At 52.6% G+C, this 17,179-nt stretch overlaps 1 protein-coding gene across 2 annotated transcripts; it reads right to left on the reverse strand.

Moving 5' to 3' along the window:
- Positions 1–10,351: 10,351 nt before the first annotated feature.
- COPS7A (COP9 signalosome subunit 7A) lies at positions 10,352–13,768 on the reverse strand. 2 transcript variants are annotated; one of them, XM_084268818.1, is made up of 8 exons: positions 13,479–13,768; positions 13,290–13,365; positions 12,642–12,730; positions 12,364–12,566; positions 11,795–11,900; positions 11,344–11,495; positions 10,926–10,991; positions 10,352–10,783 (listed from the first exon to the last, which is right to left on the reverse strand). In XM_084268818.1, the coding sequence occupies exons 1-7, from the start codon at positions 13,638–13,640 to the stop codon at positions 10,952–10,954; spliced, it is 828 nt and encodes a 275-aa protein (XP_084124944.1). In that variant the 5' UTR covers positions 13,641–13,768; the 3' UTR covers positions 10,352–10,783; positions 10,926–10,951. The 2 variants fall into 2 exon arrangements, with proteins under 2 accessions (XP_084124944.1, XP_084124943.1); XM_084268817.1 differs by having other exon boundaries at positions 10,352–10,991.
- Between the last annotated feature and the right edge of the window lie 3,411 nt (positions 13,769–17,179).

Below are 17,179 nucleotides of genomic sequence, written 5' to 3' on the forward strand. Positions count from 1 at the left end.
TTGTTTGGTGTTGGGTTGAAATTGGGAAGCATTGGGAACGTGGGACAAGGGAATATCTGGGTTCTTTGGCCACGTCCCTGCTCTGGCACACACCCTTACGTAAACCTTTTCGTCTACACCTAGGGAAGAGGAGGTAGGGAGTTGGTGCACGACAAGGCACTGGGCAGGGGCGTGCCAGGACCTGCTGTGTATCCCCATGTATGTCTGGGCACTAAGGGAGAGACAGACACCTCACTGTGACTGGGACTCTCTTGCCCTGAAATAAAGTACACAGAATCCAAGCCCTGAAAGCTTAGGGCAGAGGTGGCACGTGCTCCACCATTCAAGGAAGCACAGGGCAGAGACTTAGCTGATAGCAGGGTCCATCCCCACTTCCTGGTGCTGTTCTGTCCCATAGCAAACCCCAAGTCCTGCTCCTCAGGTGATGGCTCCGTATCTGGGCTGCAGTCAGAGCCGTCTCTGGCATCTGGGAGGGTGGAGGGAGAGAGCTTGGTTAAGACAGCAAAGTAAATGTTGGAGGGGGATAAATGCTGTTTCGAGAGATGTAGAAGGCAGGCCCTGAAGAAGGCAAGGGCAAAGGAGGAGCTACACAAGCAAACTGGGTTTGGGAGAGGTTTAGCGATGGACAAGTCACCTTGGGGCTGCCAGACTTGGAGAGAAGGAACTGCAACATCAGCAGTCCTCATCCCAGTAATAGTCTGGAGCTGGCATGGGATGTGGGACCAGGTGCTTTGAACCAGCAAAGAACCAGCTGAGCTCAGAAAGGTGTTTACAGCATCAAGACAGCGGTGGCAAGGTCCTGGCTGTCCTTTGAGGTAATGTCTGAAAAGAGGGAGAGGGGCGTGGTGGTGGTGGTGGTGGGGATTAACTTGGACCTTCAAAATGTGAGGATCCATTCTGGCTTGGTGATGGGATTCCCAGTCCGGACAGAGAGCAGCTGGCGGTGCGGTAACCGGGATGTTGGCGGTAGGAGCTGCCGCAGGAGTGGGTCCCTACAAGGAGGGATGAGGCTGGAGCCGGTGTGTCTCTGTCTCAGAGAGAGATGTGCTTACCTGGCTGGGGCCTCCGTGCCCTGTTAGGTGCTGCCCTGTACATCTGGGCACGAAGGGAGGGACAAACACCTCGCTGGGATGTAGGACCCTTGCGTGCTCCTGTCCTCTGTGGTGTGCTGGGGTGTAGTTTACCTGTGTGCTTGAGCGTTGCTGATTGCTGTAGGGTTGTTTCCAAGATCTCTGCCTCCTCCAGGCATGACAAGGCTCTGTTCACCTAGGGGAATGGAAATGAGGCTGTATTAGAGGAGGACCTCCTGTTAACGGCTGGGAAGCAGGGACAGGAGCCCAGGAGAGAGTTTTAAAGAAGTACAGGGAGTGTACTGGAGGATCTCCCCATCGCTAGTCCTGAGGCTGACATGGAATGTTCACCTGATTTCAGAGAGCAGGAGGTTTTTCCCTGAGAAGGGGGATGGCAAACTTCCCTTGACTTCTCTGGTCCTTCACCCACTGCTTGAGATTCTGCTGAAGAAACCTCACCGGCTCCAGGCTGACACTGATTTGAGCACGATGGCATTTTTGGGCCAGTGGCTGGAAGGAATGTGAAGGGAAGGAGAAAGAGGGCAGGTCTGTACTCTGATGGGGGCTCTTGCTGAGGCACACTTGGGGCTCTCCTTTTTGACGATACCCAGGTGAAGATTGATGCAGATTCATTCATGTACTGCTAAGTGGCGTTGGCTATTGATCCAAAGGAGGACCATGCAAGGAATCACACAGAGGCCACAGAAAGGTAATGGCACACAACCAACGGTTTACTCCTCTTCCCCTTCCTTTAGCCAGCCTGTGAGCGGCTCCAGGTTGTTGTAAGCAGGTGCTGGGGGCTGTGTCTGCAGCACTGCTCTAATTAAACTGCTTGAAAATGAGAACGTGGGCGCGATGGGAAAGCCCACCTCTGCTACACCACCCTACCTTGGGCACTTAGGCCACACGTACGCCCGGTCAGCTTTTTCCCATCAGTTACAAATGATTTCCTACTAAGAGTATTCCTCTGCTGTCTGGGTGTGAAGGGAAGGCCTGGGGTGAGTCTCTTACATTTCTGAGATGTCTGTGACAGCTCTCCTGGCAGGACAGAGAAAGAGGGATGGATGTTCCCTATGTGAAAGTCAGTGTTTAAGAGGCACAGGGTGTTGGCTCCCAGTCACTCTCATCCATCTGAAGGAGACAGAAACCCATTCTCACACCTTCTCCTGCAGCTGTCACCTTCAAATGGGACAAGTTGAAGCACCAGAACAATGCAGCTCAGCAGGACTTCTTCTGAATCTTGCTAAGGAGCGAGCAGGATGCCTTGGAGTGAGACAGAGGGGTCTGCTGTGCTTAACCGGACGTGGGGGCAGGAAAGAGGGTGGCACAGAATGAGGTAGAGAGAGACTGGAAACACTGGCAGAAAGAGGGATGACAGCCTCAGATGAGAGCACGTTGGCTGCACACAAATAGAAACTTAAGAGGTTTTATTTGTTGTACATTCAGTTTTCCAGATCTGAAAATCTGTTGTGAGCATATGGGGTGTTAGAGGTACAGGGAACTTTGTCCTTAAATGTTTTTGTGGATAACTCAGAAGCTCTGTGCAGCTTCCACTGCACTTTTCAAAGCACTGAAGACCACTGGGGACATGAGATGAACCTGCAAAAAGTTAACCTTGTGCCAATGTTTGTAAACAGTAAATGAGATGAAATCCACAGCTGTAAACTGACATTAAGTCAGGATAGGAGATGGAAAAAGCATTACATTTTAAAATAAAAGAGGATTTGTCAGTTTTTATAACGTTCTAGATCTCAGTTTATTGGAATTGTTCCTGTCCAACAACTGTAATATTTTCTGATGAAATCATGGGTTGGGTTAACAATGGTGCTGCAGCGAACTGTGCCAGCACAAGGTGTCTGCTGTCTCAGCCACACAAGGCTATGCTCTGGTTTGCAATAAGGAGATAATTATTAAAACAACAAAACGGACAATATTATAAATTTCAGTTCACTGACAGATCTCAGGTAATGAGGGGAAGAAGAGACCCCAGAATATGAAATTATTTCTGGTAGGATACTGTTTTGAAACTGATGCTCATTAGTAATTTGATTAATGATCTGAAAGAGGATACTGAGCCAGAGCTGATGAGGCTTTCAGAGGACGGAAGAAACAATGAAGGTGATAAACGATGGGAGCAGAGACGTGCGGAGCAGCCCGTGTGGTGTTTCTTACACAAACAGCGAGTGCTCTGGCTGCACTGGAAGCAGAAAGGCGTCCATCCAGGAACATTAGCGTGGTCAGGGCCCCTTCAAGATGGAGGAGCGTTTTCTGGAAACTCTGGAGGGACTTCAAAAATAATTAGGGCTTGGGAGGTAACCAAGTAAATGAACGTTACTTGCCTAATTCTTCAGCTGTGGGAGATGGCTCACACGTGGAGGTGTTAGCCAGGAGGGGGGGTGAAGTCTCTCCCCTACGTTCCAGTAGTGAACCCGTTTTGTGTGAAATGTGAGTATGCAGCACTGGGAAGGACGCTAAAGATTAGGAGGACTCAAGAAGGCAGCAAGAAGGATAACTCCAAGCCTGGAAGCACTGACCAACACTAGAAGATAAGGTGAACTCAAGACCCGTGTCTGAGCTCATTCCCCTTGAGCACGGGCTGACGTTACCTCTGTGGTGATGAGGCTTCTGACAGTAGAGGGCTCTTCGACCCAGCAGAAAACCTGCAGCTGCCTAAAAGAGCAGATAATGGCTGGACAAGGGGGAATGGACTAAAGCTAAAGGAGGGAAGGTTTAGATTAGATATTAGAGGGAAGTTCTTTACAGAGGGAGTGGTGAGGTGCTGGAAGAGGTGGTGGATGCCCCATCCCTGGAGGTGTTCAAGGCCAGGTTGGATGGGGCCCTGGGCACCCTTGTGTAGATCCAGGCCTGGAGGTTGGTGTCCCTGCCTGTGGCAGGGGGGTTGGAGCTCTATGATCCATGGGGTCCCTTCCAACCCAGACCAGTCTGGGATTCTATGATTCTATGATTCTAATGACTGGACTGGAAATTGGATGCAGACCTCCATGGGGGCACATCACCTGGGTTTCCCAGCTCTCCTACTCCGGACCTAGATGGGGTGTCTCAAGAAGTCGGAGAGTGGGAGCAGCAATGGGGCAAGGTGGTTCTTGGCCACTTGAGAAGTCGAGCTCTGGTCCCTTCAGGCTTCAAACAAATAGGTGGATCAGAAAGTGGTGCCAGACTGCAGGGGGGAGTGGGAAGGGGAGGAAAAGAACTGGTGGCTTGAGGGGCACTTCAAAGCATGGGGAACCACAGAGCAAGCTGCGGGAAATGGCGCAGTCTCTGGGCACCATGGTTTGTTGGGGAAAGAAATACACACTTCCACAGGGTGAGAGTGTAAAACCCCACAGGCAAATGCCCCTCCCGTGGTACCGACTCTAGTGCTGGAGAGCCATGGGATTTAAAAGAGACCTCAATGCAGGGTCCAGGTTAAAATCACATGTTTGATTTTGTAACATTTTTCTTCTTTCCAGAACACACCAAAGAAATTACTTGGGTTTATTTTTCAGTCCTGTCTTAAATGTAACTACTTTTTCCTCCTGGGATTTTTCTTTTTTAAAAGACACCACTTCAAAAAACATCCCCATGGAGAAACTCCACTTAGGTTATAATCACTTCCACCATCTCCTCACATCTGGCTGTTTTGGCTGGCTGGGTTTGTAAAATTAAGGGCACTTAATACAAAGGGGGTGGGGGAGGGAGGGAGGAGACACAAAGGGACTAGAACAGGCAGTACCTATCTGCAGCTGCTGGTGCCATAATGATCAGAGGTACGGGCGAAGTAGACATACTGGCCTCACAATATCCATCCCTCACTAATAAGAGAAAAGGTGAACAAAGACCGCAAAAAAATAAATACATGAGTAAATAAAGTCTAGACACGTCACCACACTGGATCAGAGTATCACACAGGAGGTCGCAGGTGGCCTTGAGGATATCAGTAACAGCAAAGGGATCAAAGTAGCACAAAGCAAAAGGGAAAAGGCACATAAAATCAAGACTATTCGTTGCGAACTGGAGCCTCTTTAATCACAACCAGCAGAAAAGAAGAAAGGCTCATGGCCACCGGTGAATCTTGTAACAACTAAGTACCTACTGAGGCAATGGGGAGAAGACACACACAATCCAGGAGGTGTTTCTGGTAAGTGCTGCTGCTGCTGTGAAAGATGCTGGTGAGGCTTCACCTGTGGAAAAGAACTGTGCTCATTTTTAGTCAGGAAAGCTAGACTCAAGTGCAGGTAAGAGCAAGCTTAGAGGCCAGCCTACAAGCTCTGGGGAGCTCACAATGTCTGAGGGGGCTGGTTTGGTTAGTTAAGCAAAGTGAAGTGTATACTCAAGGGAAATAAACCCACCAGGGAGGAAGAACAGCTCTCAGCTAAAGCCACGCTGGCACAGGCAGAAGAGAATAACCTGGCTGTGAATCCATTTAAACTGGAAATTAGAAAACCTTTCTAACTGCTACAGCACTCAGGTTCTGTGGCAGCCTGCCAAGGGGATGAGTGGGGACAATAAAATTAACCAGTTTTTGGTTGACACTTGAGAAGCTTCCTCAAGGGACTAGGAGTGGTGCTGCTAAGAGGAAACAATCACTGGGAACTTCCTCACTGCTGCTCCCAGATGGACCAGCCATCCATCTTCCCGTGTCCCAAAGCCCGTGTCAGATGCTTCGGAGGCAGATGCAGGGAATCCTGCAGGACATGGGGCAAACTTCCCCAGAAACATTCTCTCCTGACTCAAAGGGGCCAGGGCTTCGCTTTGTGCCTCAGGGCAGGAGGGCTTAGAGCTGCTTGTAGTGCACACACAAGTGCACTACGGTAATTCTGGACTTCCTTTGTGGCCACGGAAAGGTCACAGCTCTTGAATCCAGCTGACATTTCAGTATCTATTGAGTTCATTGCAACATGAATATAATTGGACATTGCACCCTTTCCTCACCAGTGGAAAAGCCTGCCACCAGCAGAGAAGGCAGACAAAAATCCATCCCCGTTCCCTACTGCACTGGCAGGGATGCTCCCGGAAAACTGGAGCAGCTCCAGAGAGAAACAGGTGGTGACACAGCAATCAGCAGACCAGGGAGGGGATTTCTTTCTGAGCACTCCCTAGTATGACGAAAAGGGCTGAGGAAAGAAGAGCCCAAAGGTGGGAACACCGACAGACAGCCATGGAAACGGGTCGCAGGAGGACAATGAGAAGCTAGTCCAGGGCCTAAAAAGGAGATGTCAGAGAAGAATGACAGAGCTCTGAGATGCATTTGCAGCTGCTGACACGACTGTGGCATTCGGCTGATTACCTTGCCCTGCACTGTAGCCCTGCAAAGCCAGGGCCTCACCCCAGAGGGCTGGTCCAGCGGTGGCAAGAGGCAGACACAACCCTCAGTGGCTGCTGTCAGTAGAGAGACTCTGGGAGAACGTACAGCCCCTTCGGGAAGCTGACCAGGACGCCCATCCATCTGTGTCTGTCCATCCAACAGACCAGACTTTCAGGCACCCACCTTCCACACAAAGCCTCCAGAGAGGAGGTAAGCCAGAGACCCACTAGTTAAAGATGAGGCATCCTCACTTTTAACTCTGTGGGAACCACGTGTCTGCATGAACATCATCCCACAGACAGGTAAATGCAAAGTGGCCGGTGTCACCATGACCTCTGCAGCATCTCTGCAAGCCCAAAAGAAGCTGCAGCATCCACTGCCTGTCTGGCACTGGGGATCCACAGGAAGATGGAGGTGGCAGGCACATATCCCGACACTTGGCAGAGGCAGGGCTGCCATCCTCCTGGGTTACCCCATACCAGCCTGGGGAAGGAAACCTGCTGTCATTGGATATTCCCCCTCCCCCCAGCTAGTGTGGCCTGGCACAAAGGAGGCTTGGTAACGTTTGACACACACTTTGATACACACCAGCCCATCTGTTCATAAAAAAACAACCGCCACCATCCCTCCACCCCCCCCCTCCACCCAACTTACGTGTCATTTGAGGAACATGGGCAAGGGCAGCCTCAGCACCCCCAGTAAACAACATCTTCGTCTCCTTTTGAGGGGAGCCCTGCCAAGGGCCATTAAGCACAAAGACCACCTCTGCCTCCACAGGTCCCCCAGCACAAACCCCTGGTGGATGGGGAGAGCCCCAGAAAAGTCCTGCAAGGCGCATGCCTGGCTGTTACACTTCTCCCCGCTCACCAGGTACAGACGGGCACCGCACTGTCTTACACCCTGTCACAAACCTGACACTAGGATCCTGTTGACTACACCAGTATGTTTGAAATTGATTTTGCACAATTCTGAGATAGCAGCAGTTTAAGGGAGGATGCTGGGCCACAGCTCACTGTGATCCTGGAGACCTCAACGGCTCTCATGTAGGATTGTTGCTTATAGGATCACTAGGTGATCGGCTTTGGTCAGTGTTTTCTTTCTGTTCAGGCCATAATTCTTGTCATTACCATTCTGGCACCATCCAGATCAGGAGTTCCAGGTACGGTTAGGGAGCACCTGATCACCCCAAATCACTGCACTGGTAACCAAGACAAGAACACAACGTTGGGATTGCAAAGTGGCCAGGGGAGGGGGAAGCTGCACCACCCCCACCTTCAAGAAAGGGGGTGTCACGTGCACAGGTATTTCTCACCTGCTGTACTCAGGGTCTTTTCCTCACTTTTTTCCTTCAGGACAAAACAGAGTTAAAACCACAAAGACATTTAAAATTAAAATGAAAACTGTAACAATAATAGTGCCCAGTACTAATCTCACTCTTGCCATCTTCAGAGTGATTTACAAATGAGAACTTAATTAATCTTCATGTCCTCTCTGACAGAATTTTCAGTGTGGTGGCTGAGGTGAGCAGGACAACAGAAGGGTGAGGGGCAAGGGGAGCCCCATGCTCCCTCCCGCTGCTTGCCATCCGGCAAGGCACTTTGCAGCAGTATTTTCATTCTGCACTGCACACCTCTCATTTAGTTTTCAGTCATACTAAAGGTCTGAAGTAATTTTGTCTGCTGCCTTCTACTTCCTTTCTCTTAATCGAGGTCTTAAAAGGTGTTGCCTTTGAACAAAGTAAGCAGAGTGGAAGACTTTCAGGGCTGTGTGGCACCGCCTGCGACCGGCGCGGTCCCACCAGGACCCCGTGTTGGTCCACACTGCTTGCTGCCACTTGTGCATGGGTTTTGGTGCTCCCCAGGCCAGTGGGGCACGCACGCATGCGGAGCTCAGGCGCTGCTCCGCGCTGCCGTGCACTGTGCGGGGGGCTCACGCAAGCACGTAACGTTCCATCAACATGGAGCTCTCTGCGTTGGCTCAGGGGGGCCTCCACCCCCACCTCGTGATCCGCAGCCTGGATTTGAATTGTGGGTTTGGGGCGTTTAAGAGACACTTCATACCTAATAGCCACAGCATAGCTCAAGAGAGCGAAGCCCAACACAGGCCCGAGGGGAGCTGAGATGCTTGGGACAGAGCCGGTATGGCTGCTCTTCCCAAGCAGCAGCGGGATTCTTGTGGGGTGCAAATATTCTACTGTACTGGTAACTTCAGTGCTCCCTGGAGGTGACACCACTCCAGCCCTGTTAGAGCCACCACTCCAGCCTAGCTGGCTGTGAGGACAGGTGATTTGTCTGGCTGCTCAGCTCCACCCCAAGCCTGTTCTCCTCTCTCCTTCACATCACACCCCAACAGCTTTGCAAGCATCTCCTCAGCGCCAGACATTTGGCAGGTGCTCAGGGCTTGCCAGGTATCACCTCCAGTGCTGGCTTCTTGGTCCCAGACCAGCCCTTCCCAGGGAGCAGAAGCCAACCCAACATGCGTTGACAGTACAGCTTCTCAGAGACAACTGCAAATGCAGCAAGCACAGTGACTGTCCTCACCGAGAGAGGTAGGTGCAGGTGATGCGATGCAGAGGGAGGGAGGAAGGCTCGAGGTAATTTGAACAAGAGGTGAAAGCACTGTCACGACCTCTCCCCCCAGCTTAGGGAAAACAGGGCTCACCAAGCAGCTTCCCCGTTGCTGCCGCTCAGCCAAACCTCTCCAGGTGGGTTAAGACAACCCCGGCTCAGCTGCCCCTTAACGTGCAGCCAGATTTGCATCTGCTGCCTGGACAGCTTCCTGCCAGGCCTCTCCTACTCGGCACTTCCCTGAGCTTGATGCCTCAGGGAGGGAGAAAGGGAAGGGTGTGGGGGCTGCCCTAGCTCTTGGGAGACCTCAGCCAGGGACAGCAGTCCCCCTGCCAGAGCCGGCTGGCACGCCTTGCCCTGTGACCTTATACACAGGGAAGGAACCTGCTTAATTTTAATTTCATGGGTTCAAGTGCCAGGGATCCCCCAGGGAAAGTCAGCACTGTGTTGCAGCAGCCCAGGATGGGTAAAACAGCAACACTGTGCAGAACAGCCCTTGTGATGTTTCTGTATTGGGTTGGGACCGCTCCCCCCTGCCACTAAACCCAACATATTCTCACGCCCCTCCCCACCCCCGTAACCAGGGCTGCTCCCACCTGCACTGCCTCAGCTCCAGCTCTCCCTCGTCTGCAGAGGGAGCTGACCCAGAAGAAAGCTCGCCCTGGCCAGGGCAGAGATGAGGGCTTTCTCTTCTTGGATTCATTCTGCAGCTGTTTGCTCTCCCACAGAAACCCCAGGTACAAGGAATCAAATTTTAGCGTTGGCACAGGGGAAGAGGCACAGGCAGGCAGGGGTGGGAGTCACGGTGTCCATTTACATGTATATCAGCGTATACCGTTGTGGAACAGCCCTGCAATGCTTGTATGCTGACTGACTCAGCTTCAAGCCAGCCTCAGGGGTGCATCCTCTGAGGAATCTGATGGACCTCACAAGATCTGGGCATCTCATAAGTCTCAATTTTTTTCTCTTTTTTCCCCCCTCCCAGCCTGACTCCAGTATCACCCAAGAACGGCTTAAGCAGCATTGATACCACGAAACCTCAGCCAGGTGGGCACTGGCTGTTACCTTCAGCTTTCTGTCAGACAAGGCCCCTCATTGCCACCTCTGTGGAACATGGCACTGAGATAAATCTCTCTGCACCTCCCTCTGGGACTACCTGAAAAGCACCTCTCTGGAACATTCCAGTCGGAAATCAATCACACAAGAAATCCTTTAAATGAGATTTATGATTCGTTCCCGTTTCACGGACACTTGCCCCAGCTCCACTGAGCTGCTGTGGCACCACCGAAGCTTTGGAAAAGCAAGTGAGTATTTTAAGGGTAGGTGCCACCCAGAAATGGCTCAGAGGTTCTCAGTATCACAGCTTATTTTGGAACACCCAGAGTCAGTATACGAGACAGAGAGACACGACCACAATAACACAAGTTTGTATAGATATGTCCATAGATCTATATTTTTTTGTTTTATATATATTTATAATATATTTATATATTTTTTAAAAGAATCCCTTCAAAAACTACCCTCCCACCTAGCAAAACAAAGATTAAACAATCAAAGATGGCAGCTGCAACCTGGAGCAAAGTATCCCAGGTGTCTCATAGAGCCAAAATGATCGCTGAGCACCAGTGCGCTCTTTCCAGGCTTCTGTGATGCCCTGTGGCTGCAAAGGTGACCAACACTGTTTTATGGCTCTTTAAATTGACCTGTCAAAAGACAGGGAGAAAGAGAGAAAGAAACACACAGCCATGGTGATGGGGATTTGAGGGGCAGGGGAAACAGCAACGCATACAACCGGCAGCCTAGAGTGTGAAATGTTGTGATGAAGAGGAGGGAGGCATTACCTGGAAAGTCAGTAAAGAAGATAGGAAAGAGAACAAACATGCAGGAGAATTAGTTGGCAAGATGATCTCAGAGAAGAGCTCAGAAGCAACACACTTGGGACACTTGCTACCCCTTTCCATCCCCCAAATCTCTTCCTCTCACCCTCCCAGCTGTGAAGGGAGATCCAACTAGTTTGATTTAGACCAAATCTTCGCGCTGCCACGGAGCCTGTGAAGAGACAGGAAAAAACAAAATGAAAAAATCAGAGTGGACACTAAGGCTTATCCCTGATTTCCTTTTCTAAACACAGGCAAAGAAGAGTAGCTGACATCCTTCACAAGTGAACACAAGGAAAGGTTATGAAGTCTGCTTCAGATGAAGAGCTGCAGACATCTTCCTCCAAATTACCAGGAGGCGACCTCAGCAGGGACTACATCTCTGAGCAGCCCATGCCCAGGGAGCAGACCCCTACAGTCAGTAACGTCATGACTCTGACACAAGGTTCCCCTCAGCTCACCTCCTGAAAACACAGAGACACCCCCCCACAGAGTGGCCCTCTTCATTTGCCCCCACTCCTCACCCTTTGGCTTTGGAAGTTTTCTTGCTCGCCTGGCGCTGGTTGGTGCCAGGGGCTGGCTCCCTGAGCTCTGTGAGGTGCTGTTCTGGGTCCTGGGACGTGGCTGCTGCAGCGGCTGCTGTTGTCACTTTAATGGTCTTCTTCAGGTTTGCCACCTGCAGCGACAGAAGGAACCAAGGAATTTCCCAAGTTTTTGGGGGTTTTGGTTGGTTGGTTGGTTCGTTTTTTTCTTTTTAAAGCAAGTTCTGGAGTTAAGAGCTGAAAGCTCAAGTCAAATGAGAGCTGTCAGCTGCCCAGACCTCTGCACTGTAGAACAGTGTTTAATGGATTTGGGACTCTTCTTCAGGCACCCCACCCCCTCCCCGTGAGTACTGATTCCACGTGAGTACCCCCAGGGTACTGATTCCACGTCTGCAGTGTGGGGCACTGGCTGCTCCCTCCTCATCCCACTCACCTCGCTCTCTATCTGCTGCTTCAGTGCCAGCTGCTGCTCTTTGTGCTGGTTGGCCCGGCTGACCTGTTCTTCGATGCCCGACAGGACAACCTCACAGCCCTGGCACCTGGGGAGAAGACGCAGAGCTGAACAGGCCAGGTCATTAACAAAGCACAGAAAGAAACACAAAAAGTGACATATTTCAGCTCTAGAGGCCAAAAAGACTGGCAGGTGATGGCTACACCAGGCAGGGAAAGACACGGGAGCAAGAGTCTAATGTAGTAACACAGTGATGTTATTACCTGGGAGGGGGAAAAAATAACAAAGTGACACCAGGTTAGGAACTAGAGAGACATACTCAGAAAGCCTCTGGCCAGCAGCCAGGACTGTGCAAAGGTTGCTTTGGTCTCACCACCCCTCCAGCAACAAAGGGGGGAATTCGGAAAAGTACTTTCCCTTGGAGTACAGGAAAGTGGATCGAGTAGACCAACTCACACCACTACCCCCCAGTGACACACAGAGGGGCCAGAACGCCACTGGCCACTCCTGCAACCTTCTTTGGGCGTTAGTATTGGGGTCTTCCTCCTCACCACTCCTGCAAGGTGCGGGTGATGGTGCTCAGCTCCTCCCTGCGGATGTCCCTCCCAATGCTGTAATCCACCTCCAGGCGCTGGTTTCGCTGATCCAGGCTCCCCCGCAGCACATCTGCATACACAGCCTCAATGACAAGGTCCTCCAGCTGACGGACGTTCTTCAGCTGTAACTGTTCCAGCAGCACTGAATACGGGATGCACTGTGGAAACACCATGGGAACTAGCATGAGGGAGTTCCACTGGAAGGAGAACTCAGGGAAAAATAGGGTCACTACCTTGATCTTGGCAGCCAGAGTGACGACTGACAGGTGCCTCAGCTTGTTCTTCTGAGCCTCTGTCAAGGGAGGGAGGTTTGTTGCTTCAGCTGTTTTCAGGGAAAAGAACAGGGTGTAAGAATTTATGTCTTATTTTCCATTCCCAGCCCTGCACAAAAGCATCTGCACCATACCTGTTTCTTACAGCACCTGCACACCAACCCCCCAAGCAATGCTTCGTCTTGTCAAGCCATCCCCATTCATTCTCAGCTCAATAGACCTTCTCTGTGCAGCCCTTCCTCCCCTCAGCCATCCTCTCTAGCTGTCCCATGCCTTATTTATGGAGGTCTCCGCATCCCAGTGGATACCTAAATCCTTCCCCCTGCCCCTCAAAAACATCTATCAAGATGTTCTTGGAAATTCCCCACTCAGTTGGCAAACAGCAGCATTAATTATTGTCAGGTACTCTGGGGGCCTCATGCCCAAACCGCAATCAGGCGCCAGGCCAGCTCTTGCTGCAAAGGGGGAGCACTTTGGGTGAGAGTCTACAAGCGCCTCGCAGCTCTGGCGCGTTTTCTGCGCCGAGGGTCCGGCCTCACCGGGAGAGGAAAGGGCCCCCCCCCCGCCCCAACCTCCCCGTGACCCCGCCGCCCCGGAGCCCGGCCTCACCCAAGTAGTCCGCGTAGGTGCCGTAGGCGAAGATGGTCAGGAGGCGGAAGACTGGGGAGAACTCGCTGTCGGCCAGCTGCGGGGACACAGCGTCAGGCCCCGCCGGCCTCCGGCCCGGGCCGCGGGCAGGGCCCGCCGCCCGAAGCAGGCCGCGGGGGCCGGGCCGGGCCTGGGCCGGGCCGGTCTCACCTCCCGCACGGCGGGCATGTCCAGCAGCTCCCCGAAGACGTAGATGCCCGGGGCCTCCAGCACCTGGTGGATGAGGCTGGCGAGGGCGGCTCCGCGGGCCGCCTTGGCCAGCAGCAAGAACTGCTCCTGGCTCTGCCCCATCACCTTCCCCTCGGCCGCCATGGCGCTACCGCCGCCCCCCGCGGGGCTCGGGCCCCGCCGCGGCCGCGCTCGCCCCTCACAAGGCCCAGGTCCCGCTCCCGGCCCCGCCGCCGGGCGCCACCCGCCGATCGGCTCAGCCCCGGCGCGGCGCGGCCCGGCCCCGCCCCACCGCGGCGCGGACACTTCCGGACACCGACGCCACCCAACCCCGCCGCGCCGGGGCCTCGCGCCCGCTTCCCACTGGGGGAGGCAGCTGCACGGCCCGCCCCCGCCGCCTCCCCATTGGCCGGCCCAACGTCCGAGGGGCCCCGCTGCGAAGGCGCCCCCCGCCGGCCAGAGAGGTGTCTCGCCGCCGCCTTGGCAGCCGAGGGCCGCCCCGGGGCGCTGCCGGCCTTGGCCCCGACCTCGCCCGGCCCCGGGGCCAAGCGAGGCCGGGCGGGGCCCGGCAGGCGTGGGCCCGCGCCGGGTGCCTGGCGCTGCGCCGGCCCGGGCTGTTCGCTGGGGCCCGGGGCGCGGCCTGGCCTGGCGTGAGGTGCGAGGGGAGGCCTGGTGTGGGCAGGTTGGCCCCGGGCGGGATGGCCGTGCCCCAGGGACCCCTTTCCAAAACCCAGGGACGCCAAGGTTCACGTCCCCGGGCCTCAGACGTCGGCTAGGCTTGCCGAGGCCAGGACTCTGCCGCCACAGGGGCTGCCAGGGGTGCAGCCAGCACCCCGGGCTGACCGTGGCCGTTAGTTTGTCGCCAGCGCTGGGCGCAGGCACCAGCCAGCGGCAATGCCTGTTTTCCACGGCTTTCCCAATGCCCTGCCCTGCTCAGCGCCAGCACCTGCTCGCTCTTCCCTTCTTCCCAGCCCATCTGTCAAGAACTCCTCTGAGCCGCCCAGTCGTCCAACTGGCTGCAGCAGGCGCGATGGGCACGGATACCACCTGAATATCTGTGTATTTACTGATCTTCCCCTGCACGGTGACGATCCACTCCGTGTATACAATATTTATGCTAAAATAACTGATGAGAAAGCAGGCCACTCTGTGGCACAGCGTTCTTCACATTTCAGTGATGTATTCCGTAAGCGCCAACCAGCAATAAAAGCAGCGCGTGGAATAACCCGTGTGTGCCTACACATCACTCTGCTCTGCTTTCACACCACTAAGAACTCACTATTTTGGGCAGTATCTTGGGGATATCTAAATGTAAAAAGTTGTAAGTGGCAAAGCACCATCCTTTAGGTATTTAAACTGTACATTCCCTAAATCCCTGCATGCACCCTGTACTGCATTAATTTTTACACACACACACAAAAAAAATTGCTTTACTATCTGCTGAATCATTAACCATTGCACTTGTCCAGAAAAGCATCCATGATGCAGGCAAAGCAGGCCCATAAAAAGATCATTTAAACACTCCACAAGGATAGTAATGTTTATGGTATATTTTAGGTATCTCTTGGATGGCAAATGAGTTAGTGTAATGCTGTCAGGAGGCATCACCCAGGGCACGCTTCCCCGTGCTATGGGAACGAGCTGTTTTTACAATGATGGGACTAAAAAGTGAGGGTCATTTTTGGAAAAAAATAATAACCCTTCATAACTCTTCTTGTCTTGTATAAATCATGTCCTAGGCAGAGGTGAGTTGTGAGGGGGGCTGGGAGGAGTGCAGTCAGCAAATACTCTTTTCATTAAGCAGCCTTTAGCTGTTTGGCTGAGAGTTTCCAGTCCGGCACCAACTTCCTCATGGCTGGCTCCTTCAGAAATCAGCAATGATTTTTCCATGAAAGCAAAGGAGGCAGCAAACTGATGGGAGCCCCGTATAGTCTGAGCAGGCAACATGGTTTTAGCATGTTAAAGTCTTAGTGCTGTCAGGGCAAGTTTGCGCTCCAGCACGTGGTTGCCAGCAGGAGAATCAGTCTTCAGCCTGATCAGTTTTAACACGTGTTAAAGGCCGTTGACTTGTGCTTTGCCAGACTTCTGTAAGCGTGACATCCTGAAATAAGCATAACATCTTGAAATCTTCGTCTGGGTAAAGTCTTAAGTTTGCGAAGGTTTTACTTGCCAGTATCAACAACTCCCTTCTCATCGCTAGCTCTTCTCACTCAGCTGCTGGGGCTGAGTCGTGGAGAAAGCTCCTTCAGGGTTCTGTGCTTCTCCAAACATGACTCTAAAGCTAGGGAATACAACCCATGGCTGCACTGGGGAGTTAGGTCATTGTGTCTCCCAGTGAGAGGTCGCTTCACGAGCATTTGAACAGCCATAGCTATTGTCCTTACCCTTTCTCAGGGTCCTTTCAGTCCCTGAGGCTCCTCCACGCTTAGTCTCCACACTGAGGCTATGACAGAGGAAGGGAGCGCTATGCACAGCAATGGTGAGTGTAGAAAACCAAATTCCTAATGTCAATGGTCATACCACTGGAGTTAGGTGGCAGTCAGTCAAAACTAATTCCAGGCAGAAGGAGCAAAACACCTCTGGGTGCCTGGGCCAGGGGGGCAAACAGGTGCCCGAAGGCCTGGTTAAGGGAAGGTACCCAGACCCTCAGTCCTGTCCTGGTAGACCATGTTTTCATTTACGCACTCAGGCACCCTCTTAGCTTTGGGATGTCTCCGTCCCATTTGCCTCTGGTGCTGAGCAAAGAGGCTCCTCCAGTCAGCTTCTGTTGGTACGTACATGTGGGCACTGCCAATCATCTCTCCTAGAAAAGCGCCCTGAACCCACGGGTTTGGGACATTTTCCTGCCCTGGATCCTCCATGAACAAGGTGATAAGGAGCTTTCCTGCACCCAGGTAAAATATGACCGAGAGCGTGTTTTACCTGACAGACAGATTTTTGGGACAGTCTGAGGATCATGGTGGCCCAGGGCAGCAGGGAAAGGCTATCAGTCTGCACTCTCAGAGCTAGCAGGATTAAAGGAGAAGCAGGGTTTGTAAGGTTGGGCCAGTGCTGTGGAGGCAGGTTACGGGGCAGCATTAACAAGAGAACCTCCCATATCCTTCCTACTTCTCCTGCTCCGATTCTGTATTTAGGGCTGATTCACCGAAGCCTTACACCAGCACAGAGTGCATTCAAATCAGGTTCAAACATAGCCCTGCTGATTTGTAGTGCTTTATTACTCTTCCCCACCCCCTCACCAGCTTCTTCCATCTCAGTTTTATCTCTCTATTGATCTGTTTCTTTCACACTCTCTGACATGCTTGCTGCCTTTCATTATTAGTCAGACAAAGCTAGGCAGCCCGAGCATCCTAGCTACACGATGCTCTCTCTGGCCTCCTTCTCAACTCTGACCCTTCTGGGTGTTGTGTGCTGGGTCACCAGGTTTTTGTCTGCTCCTTCTTTGTCCTGCACAGAGCTAAAATGAGGGCAAAGAGCAGAAAGTCCTTTGAATGACTCAGATCCCGAGCTGTCTAAGCGAGAAGGCCATCATCTTCCCAAAATACGCGAACTCTCGTGACAGTGCAAGGTAACATCCCCGTAACTTAGCGAAATCTTTGCCTTGTCCCTAGATCAGTGAGCCGGTTGTTGGGAATGAATTCCAGACTCCTGGAGTCATTAACTCCCATGCTTTCACTTTGTTC

Source organism: Gallinula chloropus (assembly GCF_964237585.1).
Source record: "Gallinula chloropus genome assembly, chromosome: 1".
NCBI lineage: Eukaryota > Metazoa > Chordata > Aves > Gruiformes > Rallidae > Gallinula > Gallinula chloropus.

Excerpts from the sequence above, each read along its gene's own strand:
- COPS7A (XM_084268818.1), bottom strand. The coding sequence starts at position 13,640 with ATGGCGGCCGAGGGGAAGGTGATGGGGCAGAGCCAGGAGCAGTTCTTG. Across the intron at positions 13,366-13,478 it reads ACATGCCCGCCGTGCGGGAG|CTGGCCGACAGCGAGTTCTC; the intron begins GTGAGACCGGCC and ends GTGTCCCCGCAG. Across the intron at positions 12,731-13,289 it reads CACCTACGCGGACTACTTGG|CTGAAGCAACAAACCTCCCT; the intron begins GTGAGGCCGGGC and ends CCCTGAAAACAG.